This window comes from Marmota monax, unplaced genomic scaffold (assembly GCF_021218885.2).
Source record: "Marmota monax isolate L192 unplaced genomic scaffold, Marmota_monax_Labrador192_F-V1.1 WCK01_AAM20220418_F8-fsc00014, whole genome shotgun sequence".
Classification (NCBI taxonomy): domain Eukaryota; kingdom Metazoa; phylum Chordata; class Mammalia; order Rodentia; family Sciuridae; genus Marmota; species Marmota monax.
In genome coordinates this window covers 10,286,370-10,307,026 of record NW_026695222.1, presented here as the reverse complement: position 1 = coordinate 10,307,026, position 20,657 = coordinate 10,286,370, and the positions used below count along the sequence as shown (strand labels likewise).

The window sequence follows — 20,657 nt, the reverse complement described above, 5'->3', positions numbered from 1 at the left end:
AAAAAAAAAACAACCAAGGGAGTGTGGGGAGTCTGACTGCTTCAACCCACAAATGACTGACTAACCCAGGCCTCTATCCTTCTCTTCGACCGATAGAGCATGATGCTAGAGAGTTTAATCTGAAAAAACATCAGAGTTCAAGAACCCACTTACTTACTTTTATGGCTAATGAAAGATGCCTGTGATTTGCTGAATTTCAAATAGTGTCATTTCCTGGTAAGTCCAACAGGACAATTCTTTTGAAAAAGAAAACTGTAGCAAACAAGAGTTTTAAAGTACTAAGGAAAACTGTTAGATATTAACTTCAACTTTCAACAATTATTTTTGGGTATCAAAACAAAATATATCAACTGAGAGGATAATTTCTTTTTCTTTTTTTTAAATTTTTTATTTTTTTTTTAATCATACATGACAGTAGAATGCATTTTGATATATAATTTCTTTTTCTTTTACATTCCCAATAATTCTGATAAGAGTTTTAAAAGAAGGATGTAAGGGTTTATATTTCAAGTAATATAATCCATCTGGCAGGATTATGTTGAATCCATCCCTGTGATTCTTAGGGAAAGTTTGATTGTAGATACCATTTATCAGATTAAGGAAGTTGCCTTCCATTCCTTTCTGTGAGAATTTTTTGATTAAATGTTGAATTATATCCCATGTTTTTTTCTTTAGCTAGTGGTAGTTATGGTTTTTCTTTAAATTGGCAATACCATCAATCAATATTTTTTTTATGAGAAAATGGTGTTTTCTTTAAAAAATCATTACTTTTTTATTGTAGTGAAATAAACATAAAATTTATCCTTTTACTAATTTTTTAGTGTACATTTCATTGTATGTTCACATTAGCATCATCCATTTCCAGAACTTCATCATCACCCAAACTGAAACTCTGTATCCATTAAACCTTAACTTCTTATTTCTCCCTGGCCTAACCCCTGGCAACTACCTTTCATTAATCAGTTTTTAAACTTGAACACAATTTGGTCATGGTATATGTTACTTATTAATGGAGTCAGATTATTGATGTCTTGGTTAGTTGTTTTTTTTTTCCCCCAACAATATTTCAGACTATTTTCTAATTTTCATTGTGATTTTCTGTTTTAATCCATGGATATGTATATGTCTTTTTAACTTTCAAATATGTTTTTTTTCCCTAGTTACTGTTTTGTAATGGGCAAGATTATTAGCATTGTGGTTAAAAGTATATGACCTATGCACATTTAGATCTTTAAAATTGTTAATTTTTATCTGCTACTTGGCTTACTACACCCTTTACCCAGATTCCACAGTTGTTAAGATTTTACCGATTACCTTCTCTTATTTATTCATTTATAAGACAATTCTGAATCATTCGACAAATAAGTTGTAGACATAATGCTCCATTTATTTAAAGACAAGGGTACTCTCTTACATATCCATACCATTGCCCCCTCCTTAAGATCAGGAAATGAATATTAATAAAATGCATTTAATTCACAGGCCCCACTCATCTCACTAATTTCTCATTTATATCCTTTGTAGCAAAAACACCCACCCTCAAACCCCTGAGAAAACAGAGAAAACCTCTTTGCTACTTTTTTTTTTTTTTTGGTACAAAGGATTGAACCCGGGGGCATTTAACTGCTGAGCCACATCCCTACTCCTTATTTATTTATTTATTTGGACATAATACCTTTATTTTATTTATTTTTATGTGGTGCTGAGGATCTAACCTAGCGCCTTGCATGTGCTAGGCGAGTGCTCTACCACTGAGCCACAACCCCAGCCCCCATCCCTACTCCTTTTTATTTTTAGACAAGGTCTCCCTAAGTTGCTTAGGGGCCTCATTAAATTGCTGAGGCTGGCCTTGAACTTGTGATTCTCCTGCCTCAGCCTCCAGAGTTGCTGGGATTACAGGCATGCAGCACTACACCTGGTAGCTACCTACTTCTTTTATTTCTGATTCAGGAACTATTCAAGGTTATGCCTTGCATTTAGTTATATCTTGTCTCTTCAGTATACTTCAATCTGGAGTGTTTTTTCAATCTATCTCTTCAATGATCTTGACATTTTTGAAGAGTAAGCCAAATACTTTGCACAATATTCCCCAATTTGAATTAGTCTGATGTTTCCTCATGAGTAAATTTAGATTATGCATTTTTGGCTAGAATATTGCAAACCTAATGTTGTGTTCTCCCTGTATTGTATCAGGAGGCACATCAGTTTATCCCATTACAGGTTAAGTTCAATTTTATCTTGGTTAAGATGTCTGACAGGTATCTATAAAGTATTTTATGCTTACTAATTAATAAGTAAACACTCTACATTTTGCATTTTGTGGGGATGATACTTTAAAACTATGTAAATAGCCCAGTTGTCTTCAAATTTCCACCAACAAGTTTTCATATCCATTGATGATTTGTCTCTGAATCATTTATTACTGTGCTTGTTGCCAGATGGTGAATTTTTAAAAATTTCATCATTCCTTTTGCATTCATTGTTTGACATTTCATTACAAGGAAAAGCTTTCTGCTTTCTCTTCTTGTTGTTTTAAATCTTTAAAAAAATGCCAGCATTGGCTCATGAATTCTTATTTTATTCACTTTTCACTTATTTTAATGTTTCAAATTGTTCCAGATTTGGCCAATGGGAACTCTTTCAAACTGGCTCCTGTGTCCTTTTTTCATGTCCTCATCATTATTTGACCACTTTCTTTCACCATACTTTTTGGCACAATAAGATTTTTTATACTTACACATTAGCTTGTTTCAGTCCTGGAATCAACCATTTTATCAAAGAGCTTTTGATTCTTCTGTTAGAGAATGCATTTAGAAAATAAGATCTGATTACTAGGTATGTTCCTTGCTACCGGTGTGTCATTGCTCTTCTGCCGAGGACAGAAGTAGGATATATTTTTTTTTTAACATGTTTTTAGTTGTAGATGGACACAATGTCTTTATTTTTTATTTATACATTTTTATGTGGTGCTGAGGATTGAACCCAGTGCCTCACACATGCTAGGTGAGTGCTTCACCACTGAGCCACAACCCAGCTCCTAGGATATTGTTTTAAAATGTACCTTGGATTTAATGTATAGGTGTGACTGAGTGATAACACAGAGAAGTCAGTACCATTGAAAGTATATTCCTCACAATTTCCTAGAAACAGGAGGCATACCATGTGTACAGGACCACAGGGAGTTTTCAGAAGGGAGGAGGAGCTAGAGGAAGACATATAAGTGAGAACCTTTTTTTACTATAGTGATGGGACGTTGTTAGGTGGTGACATGTATCCCTTATTAGGCAAAAACCAAACACAGATATTGGGGTCTATGGTTGGGGCTTTGTAATAAGATTTTAGCATACCCTCCAAAACATAGGAATGGTTGAACATCACCACCATTGGCTGTTATTTTAATCCATGCTTTCAATATGCCAAATCATCAATTACAGACTATCAAGAGTATTATTATAGGTATATATGTATGTCTGTACATTCATGTGTATATAAACATTTACAAATATCTTTATCTGCCTGTAAACATTTTAAATGTTAATATTTTATTCAGAAGACTTGTTTTAACACCTGTAAAACATTCGTCTATCCATATCCCTATAAATATTGAAAGCAATGATTTTTCCAACACTGTAGGATTTTTAAAAAAGTCTTTTTCTGTTTTTGTTACCTCCTTTTCTGACATTGAAAAATCTAGCTTTCATCCTTTTTACTTTGTCCCTCTGTAGGTAACTGTCTCCTGACTATAAGAGCCCTCCCCTTGTCCTCAATCCCACTGAATGTATTGGTTAAACACTACTGAAGTTCCATGAGCTGTTTTTTTAAATTCAGTCTTCACTTCACATGGTTCCAATATGCAGAAATTTCCATTACCATGCTTTAATTAAATAGCACCAGTCCCCAATATTAGTAAAATGTAAAATATAGCTTGTGATCAGGAAGTTTCTCCAAAATTTAAAAAATTTACTCTTACCCTATGGTAGCTGATTAATACATCCTTAAACACTACTTAAACACTGTTCAATTAGCTAACTTTTTTTTTTTTTTAAGGAAAATTACTGTCTTTGCACTGTTCTCAGCTGAACTTTACATAGCTCTGCATTTCCCTGTGTCAGTTCCTCTTGGCATGGTGGGTGGGTAGCAGAAGGGAGGATATGTACAATAATGTATTTTTAGTTCTTTTGAAAAGAAGCGTTACTTCAGCCATTGCTATTGATGGCAGGAAGTATATTTATATCTCCAGAGAAGGGAAGGAGGGGTGGAATGAGTCCTGGTTTAAGAAAACCTGAGAGGTTGTACTTCATTTCATTAAAATTAATTTGCACTTCATTGTAAGTTCTTGCCTTAGAAATGTAATTAAGGGCTGGGGATGTGGCTCAAGCGGTAGCGGGCTTGCCTGGCATGCGTGTGGCCCGGGTTCAATCCTCAGTACCACATATAAACAAAAGATGTTGTGTCCTCCGAAAACTAAAAAATAAATATTAAAAAATTTTCTCTCTCTCTCTCTCTCTCTCACACACACACACACACACACACACACACAACTCTCTCTCTCTCTCTCTCTAAAAAAAAGAAAAGTAATTAAAATGAATGGTAACTTATTGTATTTGGAAAACTCTTTCATTTTGAAATTTCAGAGTATACAATACCTGCAATAAAGGGCCCTTTAGAGCAAATAAGGATGTACATGAAAAATTCAGGTGTTTGTTAGCATGCAGTTGAACAGCAAAGATATTGAGGGATACTAAATGTTTACCCCAGTTAGACATTATTCATTAAAGTCTTATTAGTACAGCTTCTATTGTGATTCATTTAAAGAAACCAAAGTAGTGCATATGAATCATAGGATACTCTCAGTCACAGGATAGTCAATTTGAGATTTTCCACTAAGCACAATTTTATCACAACTTTGATTGGGACAGGACTTTTGCCCATGATTATCATAAGCAGTGGGCACATTAAATACAAGTTAAATTATTCTGAAGTTTCTTTATTTTCTACTCCCTTTCTTAGTTGAGGGAAGCAATGAATTCGTTTCCAAGGATACGCCTTCTCTCTTAGCCGGTCTCAGATTGATGCAGTCATGGAAACAAGGCAGTAAACTCATTCTTGGCATCTGCCAGCCATGGTCTGATCCTTTTTTTAAAAGCATGAGATTCTTTAATAATACATTTTGGGAAGGTTGCTGCCAAATGATTCCAAATCATACTAGAGGGGGGTTGGGAATGTTGTTGAATTGATATAAATGAGTCAGGTGTTAATAGGTTGCTAGGTAAGACTTTAATGATTTAACTAAAGTTGTTTGTCTAAATAGGAAGATCTATATTAGAACAACAAATATTTAGTCCTTTTTAATATTTAAAAACACTCCTAATTATAATTTGAGGATATTATTTTTTTTAAAATGCCACATGTTATAGATGTGCTGAGCTTTTATTGAACACAATGAAGATTTTTAACTGGTTGGTTAAAGCCGATCCACTAATGAAATGGAATATAAAATTATTTTGTGGATTCTAAAGCTGGAATGCTTAGGTTCAAATCTCATCTCTGTTACTTGTTTAGAATGTAACCTTGGGCAAGTTACTTAACATCTCTGTGCCTCAGTTTCCTCATCTATAAAATAGGATATAATATTAGCATTGGATTGTGGTACAGAGTACAAGCTGCATTATGTAAAAACACACCTAATTTATAGGGAGCACTCAGCAAGTGTTGACTGCCATTCACAAATGAGAAGTGGAATTACTCTGTACACCAAATAATAAGCTCTCTTTTATCCTGTTTCCCCTCTAAAGATTCAGTATTAGGTTTCCATATCTTAGCAAGGAATTTTTCAGGATTGATTGATTAGCACATGCTAGGTATTCAAATCACAAAGGGGAATAAAATACATTCTTTTCCCTAAAAAAACTTCCTATTTTGGAAGGTGTGAATAAAGGAGAGCAAAGAAGAGAGGATGACCTGTTGTTATAAAACTTAATTCATTCTGTTAAGTGCTACACTAGTAGAAAAATTAAAAAAAAAAACAGAGACAGAAGAGAACACAAATTAATAAAAAATATGTAAGATGTATGAAGAAAATTCTAAAGTTTTAATAAGAGATTTTTAAAAATACAAATATTATAAAGGTATTGTATAGATGTTAATTCTCTCCAAATCATTCTGTAGATTTAATGCACGTTAATTTGTAAGCCCTGGGTGGGGGGGTGAACGTTTTTGAGAACTTGACAAATTGCCTGAACAGTTCCTTTAGAAGAATATATCCAGCTGGGCATGGTTGTACATGCCTGTAATCCCAGCGCATTGGGTTGTGGTGGAGGAAGGAGGATCATGAGTTCAAAGCCAGCTTCAGCAACTTAGTGAGCCCCTGTCTCTAAATAAACTGTAAAAAGGGGCTGGGGAGTTTGGCTCAGTGGTAAAGTGCCCTTGGCTTCAGTCCCTTGTACAGAAAAAAAGAATACATCCAACAGTTGAAAATTTTCAGAAATTTTGAAACAGAAGGATAGTTGGTAGGCAATAGAGGGGAGAAGTATATTTAACACTGGATCCTCCAGATAGCAAAATATATTTGAAAGTTAGATTTGGCATTTGTTTAGAATAAACAAATAAATAATTGGAACAGAACAGAAAGTTCAGAAACAGACCTGGATATGTGTGTATATGTAATTTACATTCTCAACAGGAACATGCAAGTGTTCCCAGGTGAATGTAGCTTGATAGAACACTTGCCTAACATGCCTGGGGCTGGGACCCTGTATTCATCTCCATTAACATACACACATGAGTTCCAGTTCTTCCACATATTTACCAACACTTGGTATTGCCAGCCTTTTAGTTTTTAGCTATTATAAAGTGTGTAGTGCTATCTCATTCTGGTTTTAATTTTCGGTTTTTTTCCTTTTTTTTTGCCCAGTACTGGGGAGCAGACCTAAGGCTTTGCATGTGCTAGGCAAGGGTTTTACCACTGAGCCACACCCCCATCCCTGATTTGCATTTTCTTAACGATGTTTATTGCGCACTGCATTTGTTTGTTTGCTTTTTTTGAGTGTCTCTTTCAATTTGCTCATTCTTATTGAGTTTTTGTTTGCTCATTCTTGTTGAGTTTTTGTTTGTTTGTTTGTTTTGGTTTTGGCTCTATCCCTCCCTCACCATTTTTATTTTTTATTTTGAGACAGGGTCTCACTGAGTTACTTAGGGCCTCACTTAGTTGCTGGCATTGAATTTGCGATCTGTCTCCCAAATTGCTGGTGTGTGTCACTACTCCTTGCTGTTAAGTTGTTTTTGTTGCTTGAGTCTTAAGGGTTATTTATGTATTAGGGATGTAATACATTAATCGTATATATGTATTACAATTACAAATCCAGCCTGTGTATAGCCTTTTGTTGTTGCTGTTGTGCTGAGGATTAAATCCAGGGTTTTGTACAAGCTAGACAAGCACTGTGCCACTGGGCCACTTCCCCAGCTCCTTTTCTTTGTTCCTTTCTTCTTCTTTTTTTAATGGTATCTAAGAGAAAAAGGTCTGTTGTTCTTTTTTTTTTTTTTTTTTTTTTTTTTTACCCCCCTAGGTACTAGGGATTGAATTCAGTGCCTTGTATGTGGTAGGCAAGTGCTCTACCACTGAGCTCTATCCCAGTCCTTTTTTCTTTTCTTTCTTTTTCTTTTCTTTTTTTTTTTTTTTTTGAAACAGGATCTCACTAAATTGCCCAGGCTGGCCTTGAACCTGGGGTCCTTTTCCTCAGCCTTCTGAGTCAGCTAGGATCACACATGTGCACCTCTGCATTTGGCAGAAGTTTGTAATTTTGATGAAGTTCAAATTATTGCATGTATTGATGGTATTATGTGTTTTTTAATTCAAAGTTTTTGTCTGTCTTTGTCAGGTACAATGCTAAAGTGACCACAAGGCCAGCCCCTTGTATAATTTCTATAAGTGTTGGTAGGACCTGTGAATATGACAGAATTTTACTGCAATTTTACCTGACAGAAGAAGTTTCATTGACATAATCTACTAAACAATTGACTTTGATTTAATTGAAAAGAAGATTATGTTGAGGGGTCTGACCTAATCACATAAATCCTTTAAATATAGGTTCAAAGGTCAGAGTTAGAAGAAGTCAAAGAATTTGAAGCATAAGAAGAATTTGACAAAAGGAAGATTTTTCTTTGCTGACTTTGAAGTTTTAAGAGACCACTTGTCAAGGATTGCAGGTGGCTCTAGATGGTAAGAATGGCCCCTGGCTGAAAAGTTGCAAAGACATAGGGACTTTTGTCCTACAACTATAAGGAACTGAATTCTACCACAATCATGTGAACTTAGAAGAGTTTCCCAAATGGTGATATGAACGAAATCTGGCAGACATCTTTAATTAATCCTTATGAGACCCTAAGCAGAGAATACAGCCCTGCTGGGCTTAGAATTCTGACTTCTACACTTAAGGTGATTTGTTATGCAATCATATAAAATTAATACACTATCTCAAGCTTGTGAAGATTTTTTCTTATGCATAAAAAGAAAAAAATATATTAAATCTAGGACTTTGTACATGTTAGACAAGCACTGGACCACTGAGCTATTATCTTCAGCCATTATTTTATTTTATTTAGAGGCAGGCTCTCACTGAGTTGCCTAGGCTGGCCTTGAGCTTGTGGTCCTTCTACTTCAGCTTTCTGAATAGTTGGGATTTATAGACATGTGCCATCCTGCCAGGCTATAGATTTTTTAACATTTTTCTGAGTACAAAATCATATTCTCTAGTAAAGATAGTTTTAATACTTCTTTTTCTAGCTTTATATGTCTCTTTCTAAAATTTTTTCTCACCTTTTTTCTGATTTTAGGAGTGGGATTTAATATTTCACCACTAAATATGATGTTGCTTTAAATTTTTCATAAATGGCTTTTTTTTCAGTTCAACAAACTATCTTATAATTCATAATTTGCTAAGAGGAGTTTATTTAGATTATTTGAAATTTAGGGTCAGAGAACACAAAGTGTCCTTGCATTTTGAACTCAGGTATTTATGTTTTAGCCTTAAGTTATTTTCTAAATCAAGACATTTCTTTCTCTGTGTAGCATTTTTAATAAGTTCTTTAGACATATTTTCCAGTTTATTAATTCTTTCTTCAGCTGTGTCTTCTCTAGTGGTTAACTCATCTATGGAGTTTTATATTTTAGGATATATATATAATATATTTATTTATTTATATTTATATTTATATTTATATTTATATTTATATTTTAAGTTTTATTTTGAAGTTCCATTTGGTTGTTTTGCAGCAGTTTGAGGTGGAGGTAGAAAGGCACTTAAGTGTAAACTATTGAAAAGAGTGAAGGGAAAAGAAAGTGGGAGAAAGTGATAGCTGGACTGGAGAAGAATTATGGGTGTAGTTTGTTCAAAAGAGAAGTCTGTTAGTTTGATACAATTTTACGTGCTCAGGGAGTCAGCATTCAAGGAACATAACTGATGCTACCATTCAGTTTTCATAGAATGAAGGAGCTAGATTTTAATTAATTTTTGGAATAATCTTAATATTATAGCCTCTTTGGAATTATATACTTAATGTTCTTTCTGCATTTGGATAGACCACCAGTGTATCTGAAAAGAGAAATGGACCCAGGCAGTGAGAAACATAGCTAACAACTGTTCTTTGCTGACCCAGTCAGTCACTCTGGGGCATTGGTCTCATCTCTGAAAACAGGAGCATTAACTGAATGGGCTGCATGGTCTTTTCTAAAAGCCTTTAATTTAAACTAGTACAACTTCTAATTAAACAAATGAGGAAATGTCTGTGAAGCCCATAGTTGTATTAGTACCTGGCATTTGCTTTTTATGAAGAACATCAGCAGATTGGTTATATTCATTCTTCTGTGAATTTGTGGACATTGTATACAAAGTATACCAATTTAGCTTGCCATTATAACATTTCTGTAGAGAAAAATCTAGTTTAAACTCTTACTTTCATTTTTTTTTTTAATGTGTAAGTAGAAGATGGTCATTATGGAAAACTTAGTACCGAATTCTAACTTGAATTGGTAATATTTTGTTTTTTTATTGGGAGTTCCTCTCTCCCCAGGGGCAGTATTTGTTTCTCCATCCATGTGCAGGTTCTTTTTTTCTTTAAAAAAAAAATATATATATATATAAGTTTTAGGTGAATACAATATCTTTATTTTATTTTTATGTGGTGCTGAGGATTGAACCTCATGCATACCAGGAGAGCACTCTACCACTGAGCCACAACCCCAGCTTCCACGTACACATTATTAATTGATGTGCTAAAGCTGGGCATGGTGGCACATGCCTAATTCCAGCAATCTGGAGGCTGAGGCAGGAGTGCAAGTTTGAAGCCAGCCTCAGCAAATTAGGAGTCCTTAAGCAATTTAACAAGACCCTGTCTCAAAATAAAAAGGGCTGGGGATGTAACTCGGTGGTAAAGTTCCACGGGGTTCAAACCCTAAATCAAAAAAAAATAAAGAAAATTATGTGCCAGTAGAGTTCCCTAGAAAAGCACACTGAGGTGGAGGGAAGGAAGCAGGTTTGGGTGCAAAGAAACATCAAACTGTAATTCACACCTTACAAAGTCTCTGCCTGCCCAGATTGCCTGATAGAGAAAGGCCACTGGGCTGGAATGGATGGTTGCTTGTACCACCACATTGCCCAGTCATTGGACATTCTTGAGGACAGGGTGACCTCTGCTAAAAGCTGAGGCAGAAACTAACAGAAGGAAGCTGTCAGCTAACCACATCCATGCAGCTGGACAGCATGTCCTTTCTTGAAGAGGGATTTGTTTGTTGTATCTGTGTCTGCCATGAAATAAAATTTTGTGTCTGTCCTTTTCTCTTTAGCATGTGGATTATTCTGTGGTTATTGTGCATGCATTTTAAAAGTTTATAATATCTCAACATGTATTTGGTTTATATATATACCTTCTGTAGGTTGCTAAATTTTTCATATTAGTAAAAATAACAGTGGTGAGATCTTTATATAAGGCTTTTTACAAGGTATTTAGGATTATTTTATCAGAACAGTTTTAGAAACAAAATAGATCATTCTTAAGACCTTTCATGTTGAAAAGGGTGGTTATATACAGTGTTAGTACAGGATATGAGCATTATGACCTATAGCATTAGGCCCTCAGTAGCCTTGAATTTTGTTTTCTTAATCTTGGCTAATTCAAAGCTGAAAATGACATCTGCATTTCTGATCTGTGGTCTCATATGGTGTTTAGTGGGCTTTGAATTGAAGGATGTCTTAACTCAATCCTGCATCCAAAATGATGGGAGAAGTTAATGAATAAATGAGGGCTCTGGAAATCAGATTGATTGGATTCAAATTTCCTGTCTTCCGTTTGCCACTTTGTGACCTTGGGCAAGTCTTGGTATATCAACTTATTCATCTGAATACTGAATACTGGATGTAATAATAATTTATTTCTTGTAGGGCTGTTTTGAGGATTAAAGGAGGTAGAACATATAAAAACACTTAGTATGGGCTATGACCCATTGCATATGCTCAAATATTGGGTTTTATTAGAATATTGGTTATTTTACTGTCTCATTAATTAGGAAAGAACATGTTATTCAAACTTCAAGAAAATAAAAAACCTAAGGATATGGATAATAGATATGTCTTGGATCGTTGAGCTAAATAAATTGCAGAGCTCAGACCTGAAAGTGGGTCTTTATTCAGTGCAGAGTTTTTCAGCCTGTTTACATTTGGAGGCTAGAAAACTCATTGTTACAGAGGGCTGTCCTGTAATTTGTAAGATGTTTAGCAGCATAGACCTCTAGATATCAGAGCACAACCCCCTGCCTTCAGTTATGACAATCAAAACTAACTTGAGACATTGCCAGAAGTCCCCTCCTGGGTTGGGGTGGGAGGTGGGGTGGAGTAGCTAATGGTACATGGTACATAAATGATGCTGTAATGACATTGTCCTAAGTTTTGGGAAAAGGGAATGATAATGATGTTCCATCCTATTCCCATGGAAAGGCCTATTCTCATGAGCTCTTCAGTGATATGAACCAAGATGGAGCTTTGTTCTGTGGCTTCTAGAATTTTAAGCACACTTTTGTGGGACATCTTGTAAGAGTTTACACCTTTCCCTGGAATAGTCCATGGTGTCTAATAGGGCTATTTTATATCTCCTTCCCACCTGCTGCCAATACCAGGGATTGAACCCAGAGGCACTTAACCACTGAGCAACATCCTGGGCCCTTTTTAAAATTTTTATTTGGAGACAGGGTCTTGCTAGGTTGCTTAGAGGCCATTTTATATTTCTAAAGTTTTTGTTTGTTTGTTTTTCAATTTGGTTGCAGGTAGCACAACTTTAAAAAGGGTATTTATGGAATTCCAATGAGTGGTGATGGATGATGCAGTTCAAATAACTAAGGTAAGAAAAATAAAACCAAAACTGTGGGAAGGCCTTGTCAGACAAGTTAATGTCCTCACAAAAAAAGGCTTAAAACCAGGCTCTTTCCCACTCTGTTTTGTTTTCAAGCTGTAAAAGTAGCTTATTTTTTCATGATTAAAAGCATAATTGTAATCCTTCAAGATGATGTTCTCAATGTGGCCATGTATCAGAATCACGACCTTAAAAAAGAAAAAAAGACCAAAATAAATATCCTGCTGTCCTGCCCTTATTGAACTAAAGCTTCTATGGGTAGATGACAGCTGAACTCCAGGTTTTACTGGGCGTGTCAACCATTACTACAGCTTTGGAGAACTGTTTGGCAATATTCACTAAAGTTAATATAGTAAGATACATGAATGCAGTAACCCAGGAATTCTACTCCCAGATATTTGCCCTTGAGAAATGAAAACATGTCCACACAAAGATATATAAATATTCACTGCAGCTTTATTTGTAGTAGCTGAAAACAATGGAAATAAATGTCCCAAAACATAAATAGATCATAAATTGTAATGTGTTTATACAATAGAATTCTACTTAGCAATTGAAAGGAGTAAAACTAACAATATATAATGTGTTTGAATCTCATAGACCTAATGTTGAGTGAAAAGAAGTCAGAAACATACAAATACAAATAGATGTAGTTCATTTATCAGGTAAAACTAAACTATAGAAGTCAGGTTAATGGCTCCTCTGGCCAGAGGTTCAGAGTGGAAGGAGATATGTATGAGGGAGCCCCTGCTGCACTGAAAGCATTTTCTATGTTAATGTGTACATTTACATATTTATTTTTTTTTCTTGTAACAGAATATACTATCATAAAATTTATCATTTTAAGTATTAAATTTTAAGTGTACTATTTACTGGAATTAAGTACATTCACATTGTTGTGAAGCCATTTACCACCATCCATTCATTTCCCTAACTGAAATTCTCTACCCATTAAACTACAACTCCTGATTCCTCGTGTCTTCCAGTCTCTGATAACGACTAGTCTATTTCCTATCCTTATAAGTTTTGACTACTCTGGGTACCTCATATAAAAGTAGTCACAGGGGCTGGAGTTGTGGCTCAGAGGTAGAGTGCTCGCCTAGCATGGGCGAAGCCCTGGGTTCGAGCCTCAGCACCACATAAAAATAAATAAATTAATTAAAGATATTGTATCCAACTACAACAAAAAAGTAAATATTAAAAAACAACAACAACAAACGTAGTCACAGAATATCTGTCCTTTTGTCTGGCTTATACCACTTACCATATGGCATGCGTGCTCTCTCTCTCTTCACAGAAAAAAAAATTGTACTCTCTCTCTCTCTCATATTGGGGATTGAACTACTGAAATACAACCGGATTCTTTTTTAAATTTAATTTAATTTAATTTTTTTAATTTTGAGACGGGCTTGCCAAGTTGCTGAGGCTGACCTCAAACTTGTAATTTTCCTGCCTTAGCCACTGGGATTACAGGTGTGCACCACTGTATTTGGCAGCATAGTGTTTTTAAGAGTCATCTATGTTGTAGCATCTATAAGAATTTCATTGATTTTTAAGGTTGAATATTTTTATATTGCTTATATCACATTTTCTTTATCTGTTCATCTATTGATGGACATTTGGGTTGCTTCCACCTTTTGGCTCTTGTGACTAATGCTTTTCTGAACATGGGTGTACAAACATCTGTGCAAGTCTCCATTTCAGTCCTTCTGAATATATATTTAGAAATGGAATTGCTGGATCATATGGCAATTCTCTGATCCAGCAGTTTTGGGAGGGATCACTGTGCTGTTTTCCACAGTGCCTTAGCATTTTATATTCTTCTCAGTATTATTACTTTTTAATGGCCTTTGTAATGCTAGATTATGTGTTTATGCTGTTTTTTTTTTTTGTTTGTTTTTGGTGTGTGTGTGTGTGTGTGTGTGTAAAGCTTTTTGAAAAATTAGCTTAACAGTTTTGCCTCTTCAGTATGGAAGATGGTGATTTAACTTTTGACAGTTTTGTCCATTATGAAAGATGAGGATTTACCTCACATTATCCATCCGTTTGATTTTGCATAATTTTTAGTTCTCCTGCTGTTTATTAGTACCTTTCACGTACACGTTTCCACTTACTTACCCTGTTAAAATTGTTAACCTCTTCATCCTGTCCTCTGAACACAGACAAACCTTTCATGGTCTGTCCGTAAGTTCTCTCAAAATTGAAAGCTGTTAAGCGGTATTCACATTGTAGTTAGCCAATATTGTGAGGCCAAGCAGTGTTTTCTGGGTTTATATTTCTTTGTTTGTAGGTTTAATATTTGAACCCTTGGCTACTGAAAGGAGAGAAAATTAAAAAGTGAATTCTCTTTTTGAAACTGTCAGTTGCTTTTAGTCATACTATATATTTCATATTTGACTATAACTTTCTTATACAATTTTTACCCCTGGAGTTTCTAATTTTCTTTTGTTTTTGTCTGTTTGTCTATTAGGATCTTACTTTCCCCCAAGTTCACGATCATACAACCTAGTCTTTTAAGACTTGTCCACACCATCCACTGTAGCTCAAGTGTGGTCTAGTCATATACTGAGTTCTAGGCCAATCTGGACTTTTTTTTTAGGCTGTCTACATGTAGTTCAGCCCATAAGAGGGACCAAATTATGAAAGGCTTCCTTTTCAGGCCAAATATTTTGAAATATATAATTTATTTAATGTGGAAACCATGAGCAGGGTGAATGTGACACTTTAGGTAGACTCCTGGGAGTGGGATTGGAGGGATGTTAGTTGAATTGGAACTCAGAAGAAGGCCGGAGTAGTTCAGTGCTATAGAAAATACAGACTCTGAAGTCCCCATCTAAGAAACCTGAAACCATAATCTTAAGACTGGAGACCCAAGACTCTAACTGAAGCTTTTTTCTCTCCTACCCTGTTTGGATAACACTGGGTGTGAGTTACATTTTCAGTTTCTATGTGTGTGTATATGGGGGCGGGGAGGTACCAGGGATTGAACAGAGGAACACTTGACCGCTAAGCCACATCCCCAGCCCTGTTTTATATTTTATTTAGATACAGTGTCTCACTGAGTTGCTTAACACCTCCCCTTTGCTGAGGCTGGCTTTGAACTCAGAATCCTCCTGCTTCAGCCTCCTGAGCCCCTGGGATTACACTATGCCCAGCCAGCATTTTCAGTTTTTTGAAGAAACTTCACACTGTTTTCCATAATGGCTATACTAATTTACAACACTACCTATTTATGCTTTATTGGTAAAAGTTCATCATTAAACATGTTTTGCTAATATTTCCTTCCAGTCTGTGTCATGTCTTTTCATTCTCTTAAAATCTTTTTTACATACCTGATTTTTAAAAGTGGTAAAAGTTTAATTTGTAAATTTATGAGTTTATGTGGGTCTTGGTTTATTGTGATGTCTAAAAACTGTCTAACCCTGGGTCACAAAGATTTTTCCTTATGTTTTCTCAAAGCTTTTTAAAATTTTATATATTGTTTACAAATGTATAATTCTGTTTTATATTTAGGTCAATTTGAGTTAATTCTTATACAATTTATAAGACTTTTGTTAAGATTCTTCACTTTGTCTATGGAAGTCTACTTATTCCAGCTCCATTTATTGAAAAGACCACCCATAGCCCTATTTTGCATTTTATTTAGAGACAGGGTCTCACTGAGTTGCTTATCACCTTGCTTTTCCTTAGGCTGACTTTAAACTCGTGATCCTATTCTCCTGCCTCAACCTTCCAAGCTGCTGGGATTTCAGGTGTGCACCACCATGTCTGGCCCCAACTTTGCTACTTTTTAGTATCATTTTAGCTATTCTAATCCCTTTGTTTTTCCATATAAATTTTAGAATTAATTTGTGTCTGAATAAACATCAATTGTATTTTAAATCTAAACATCATCCTGGGGAGAACTGATATCTATAGATAGTTAAAATGTGAACATAATATATCCTTCTACTTACTTAGGTCTAATTTTATTTGTTACCATGTTTTATTATATTTATACCTATGTATTTCCTATTTTGGGGAGTGATTATAAATGATATTGTTTTTGATTGGTCATTGCTAGAACATGAAAATACTTGTAATCTGTAGAAACTTTATTCCCTTATCTTGCCATATTGTACTGGTGAGGACTTCTGGTACTCTATCAAATAGGAGTGGTGAAAATGAACATCCTGGTCATGTTCACACTTTTAAGGGTAAAATATTCAGATTTGTGGGGTTTTTGTAGATGCCTTTTGTCAGGTAGAAGATTTATTTTTTCTTCTATTTCTACTTTACTGAGGATTTTGGGATTTTATAATACTTTATTTTTGTGAATGGATGTTTGTACCAAATGCCTTTCTTTTTTTTTTTCTTTTTTTTTTAAGGGCAGCCAGGCTTTTTATTTATTTATTTTTATGTGTTGCTGAGGATCAAACCCAGGGCCTCGCACATGCCAGGCAAGCGCTCTACAACTGAGCCACAACCCCAGCCCCAATGTACCAAATGCCTTTTTGCATAGATTGATATGATTATATGGGGCTTTTTCTTTATTTGTTTGTATTGATTTTTTAAAAGAGATTTTTTTTAACCTTTATTTTGTTTATTTGTTTTTATGTGGTGCTGAGGATTGAACCCAGGGCCTTGCAAGTGCTAGGTGAGCGCTCTACCGCTGAGCCACAACCTCAGCCCCTGGATTTTTTTTTTTTTTTTTTAATTGAATCAGTTTTGCATTCTTGAGATAAATCCCACTTGGCATGCTGTGTTGTCTTTTTACCTATTCTAGTATTTCCTTTGGTAATGTGCTGAGGATTTTTGTGTCTGTTTCAAGAGGGAAATTGGTCTGTAGTTTACTGTTTGGTTTTGTTATCAGAATAAACTGTTTTAAAAAAAATAATAATTGGGAAATGTTCCCTTCTGTTTTTTGGAAGAGATTATGTAGAGTTGGGTAGAATTTGCCAGTAAAGCCATCTGGGCCTGATGACTTATTTTACAGGAGTTGAAGCATTTCTTTTAAAACTCATAGGAATTTTGGATTTTAGAAGTTGTGATTTTCAAAGAATTAGTCTATTTTGTTTAAGTTGTTGGATTTCTGTATGAGAGGTTTCTGTTTTTGTTGTTGTTTTTTAGAGTGCTGGAGATTGGACCAGGGATGCTCTACCACTGATCTATTCCTTCCTTCCTTCCTCCCTCCCTTCCTTCCTTCCTTATTTATTTTTTAGTTGTAGTTGCACCCAATACCTTTATTTATATGTGGTGCTAAGGATTGAACCCAGGGCCTTGCACATGCTAGGCAAGAGCTCTTACCACTGAGCCACAACCCCAGCCCCAGCTTTCTTTCTTTTTGAGACAGGATTTCTTTAAATTGTCCAGGCTGGCCTTGAACTTTTTAATCTCCTTCAGCCTCCACAGTAGCCAGGCCTATAGGTTTGTGCCACCATGCCCAGCACAAAAATTATTTATCATCTCCCCCTCCCCCTCCCCCCTCCTCCTCCTCTTCTTTGAGAGAGAATTTTTTTAATGCCTATAGGTTTGTGCCACCATGCCTAGCACAAAAATTATCACCTCCTCCTCCTCCCCTCCCCTCCCCTCCCCTCCCCCTCCCCCTCTTCTCCCCTCCTCCTCCCCCTCCCTCCTCCTCCTCCTCCTCCTCCTCCTCTTCTTTGAGAGAGAGAGAATTTTTTTTAATATCTATAGGTTTGTGCCACCATGCCCAGCACAAAAATTATCTCCTCCTCCTCCTCTTTGAGAGAGAGAGAATTTTTTTAATATTTATTTTTTAGTTTTCGGTGGACACAACATCTTTATTTTTATGTGGTGCTAAGGATCGAACCCAGCGCCCCACGCATGCCAGGCGAGTGTGTTACCGCTTGAGCCACATCCCCAGCCCACCTCTTCTTCTTTTAATGCCTGTGATATTAATACTGAAATACATCTTTTTCTTTCTTTCTTTCTTTCTTTTTTTGGGGGGGGGTTTTGTTTTGCAATACTAGGAATCGAACACAATGCCTTGTGCATGCAAGACAGATGCCTCATCACTAAGCAATAGCCCAGCCCTGAAATGTCTTCTTTTCAAATTACAAAGATTTATTTTATGAGCCAGTATGTTGTCTATGTTTGGTACATGTTCCATGAGCACTTGAAAAGAACGTATAGCCTGCTGTGGGTTAGATCTTATTGGTTGATGGTGTTCATTTCTCCTGTATCCTTACAGATTTTCTGTCTAGTGGTTCTGTCCATTACTAAAAAAAAGAGTTATTGAACTCCCAATCACAATTGTTGGTTTGTTTCTTTTTTTAATTCTGTCAGGTTTTGCTTCGCATGTTTTGTAACTCTGTACTTTCATGCATACAAATTTGGAATTTTTAAGTCTTCTTAGTGAATTGACCCCCCCCCTTTTTTTTTAAAGAGAGAGAGGGAGAGAATTTTTTAATATATATTTTGTAGTTTTCGGGGGACACAACATCTTTGTTTGTATGTGGTGCTGAGGATCGAACCTGGGCTGCACGCACGCCAGGCGAGCGAGCTACCGCTTGAGCCACATCCCCAGCCCCTAATTGACCCTTTTATCATTATGTATTGTTTCTTTGTCCTTGATAATATTCCTTGCTCTGAAGAATGTCACATAATAATATAACTATGTCAGCTCAAAGCAGTTTTAGGTGTATGGAAAAATTGAAAAGTACAGAGAGTTCCCATATATAACCTCACTTCTGTTCCATACCCCTACATCCCCTCTTTGCATTTGTGTAGTAGATTTTTTTGGGGGAGGGTGGGTACAGGGGATTGAACCCAGAGGGGTTCAACCACTGAGCAACATTCCCAGCCCTTTTTTATTTTTTATTCTGAGACAGGGTCACACTAAATTGCTTGGGGCCTCACTAAGTTGCTGAGGCTGGCTTTGAACTTATGATTCTCCTGCCTCAGTCTCCTGTGCCACTGCACTCAGCTCATGTGGTAGGTTTTTTTTTTTTTTTTTCCATTAGTCATCCAGTGTTGATAGATGATTACTAACTAAAGGCCACAGTTTATGTCAGATTTTATTATTTTTGTTCTACATTCTACCAGTTTGGACTAGTGTATAATTACATATACCCACCATTGTAGTATCTTACAGAATAATTTCACTGCAGTAAAAGTCCCCTATTTTCCATCTAGTCACCCCTGCCATTCCTTTCTCTGAAGGAGGATTTAGTACACAGATTTTAAAAGTTCATTTCTCTAGCTCCCTCCTCACCATAATTCTCTCTTGAGTATGGTTGTGCTGGAGTTGGTTCTCTCTTGTTTTTCTAGCTTTGAGGTGGAAGACAGCTCCATCCATGTTCTCCACAGCTGCTACATGATTGCAACAATTCTGCCCCACAGTGCCTGATGGTGGTGTGGTGGTGGGGAGCCTCTTTTTTTTCCTGTGTGTCTGAAATAGGGCAAGAATGGTCAAAATGGTTTTGCCCGTCTGTGCTGCCCCTTTCTTAGTCTTTTGTCTAGAGAAAAAACAGACTTTTCTTGCCACTTTCTTTTTTGTGCTTATTCATGTTTTCAGGTGTGGACTTTTTGAAAGTTGAAGCTAGGACATATTAGAAGTCAAATGAAATAAAACAAGAGATAGGGAACTTCTTGTTTCATTGGTCTTTGTGTCCTGTGGCTCCTAGCCAGTCCTTTCTTTTTTCTACCTTTCATAATCCTTGAGTTGTTTCATAAATTTTATTCATGGTTTTTGCTTGTATATGGGAGTAATAGAATATTCTTAATCCATCTTTCCCGAATGGTAAAGCCTCTTTGCAGTTTTAAACTATGAAGTTTATACTCAGTTTCATTAGTTTTTTTTTTTTTTTTTAACCTATATGCTTTTTCCCTGAGAGTTTTCCTTCACAAACCTGTTTCTTTTCCTCTGTTCCCTTACTCATTGAATGGCACCTTCTTGGTAAACCAGAAACCCAGAAAGAGTAGCATCTCACACCTACCTCTCCTACCACATGAGCAAGTCCACTATCAAGTTCTTGCAGCTTATCTCATAAATATCTTCCTACTTGTATCCACCTAATCATCTAGTAGTGCTGCCCACATTGCTACTCTGCCCTCTCTACTTAGCTAAAGTGTTCATTCCAAAATACAGGGATTTACATTCTTCAAAGGCTTCTTAATCCTTGGAAAAGAAGAAAAATTCTTGTGTGGTCCTGCTCTGTATACATCTCCAGCCTCGCCTGGCACCATGTTCCTGTTCACTCTTTGTGCTCCAGACACAATGACTTCTTTCAGTGGCTTCTACCCTCTCTGTGGCC

The 20,657-nt window shown here is 36.0% G+C and overlaps 1 protein-coding gene across 5 annotated transcripts in view; it reads left to right on the top strand.

Moving 5' to 3' along the window:
• The window catches only part of Ptpra (protein tyrosine phosphatase receptor type A), a 122,477-nt gene that overhangs the window by 26,038 nt on the left and 75,782 nt on the right, over nt 1-20,657 (top strand). For 3 of the 5 annotated variants that reach the window (XM_046433687.2, XM_058575536.1, XM_046433690.2), the window contains one exon: nt 12,314-12,387. The exons of 1 other annotated variant lie outside the window; for it this stretch is intronic. In XM_046433687.2, the coding sequence (XP_046289643.1) occupies nt 12,361-12,387 (27 nt within the window). In that variant the 5' untranslated portion in view covers nt 12,314-12,360. Of the gene's footprint in view, nt 1-8,086; nt 8,219-12,313; nt 12,388-20,657 lie in introns of all 5 variants that reach the window. One more of the 5 variants, XM_046433688.2, reaches the window with a different exon arrangement.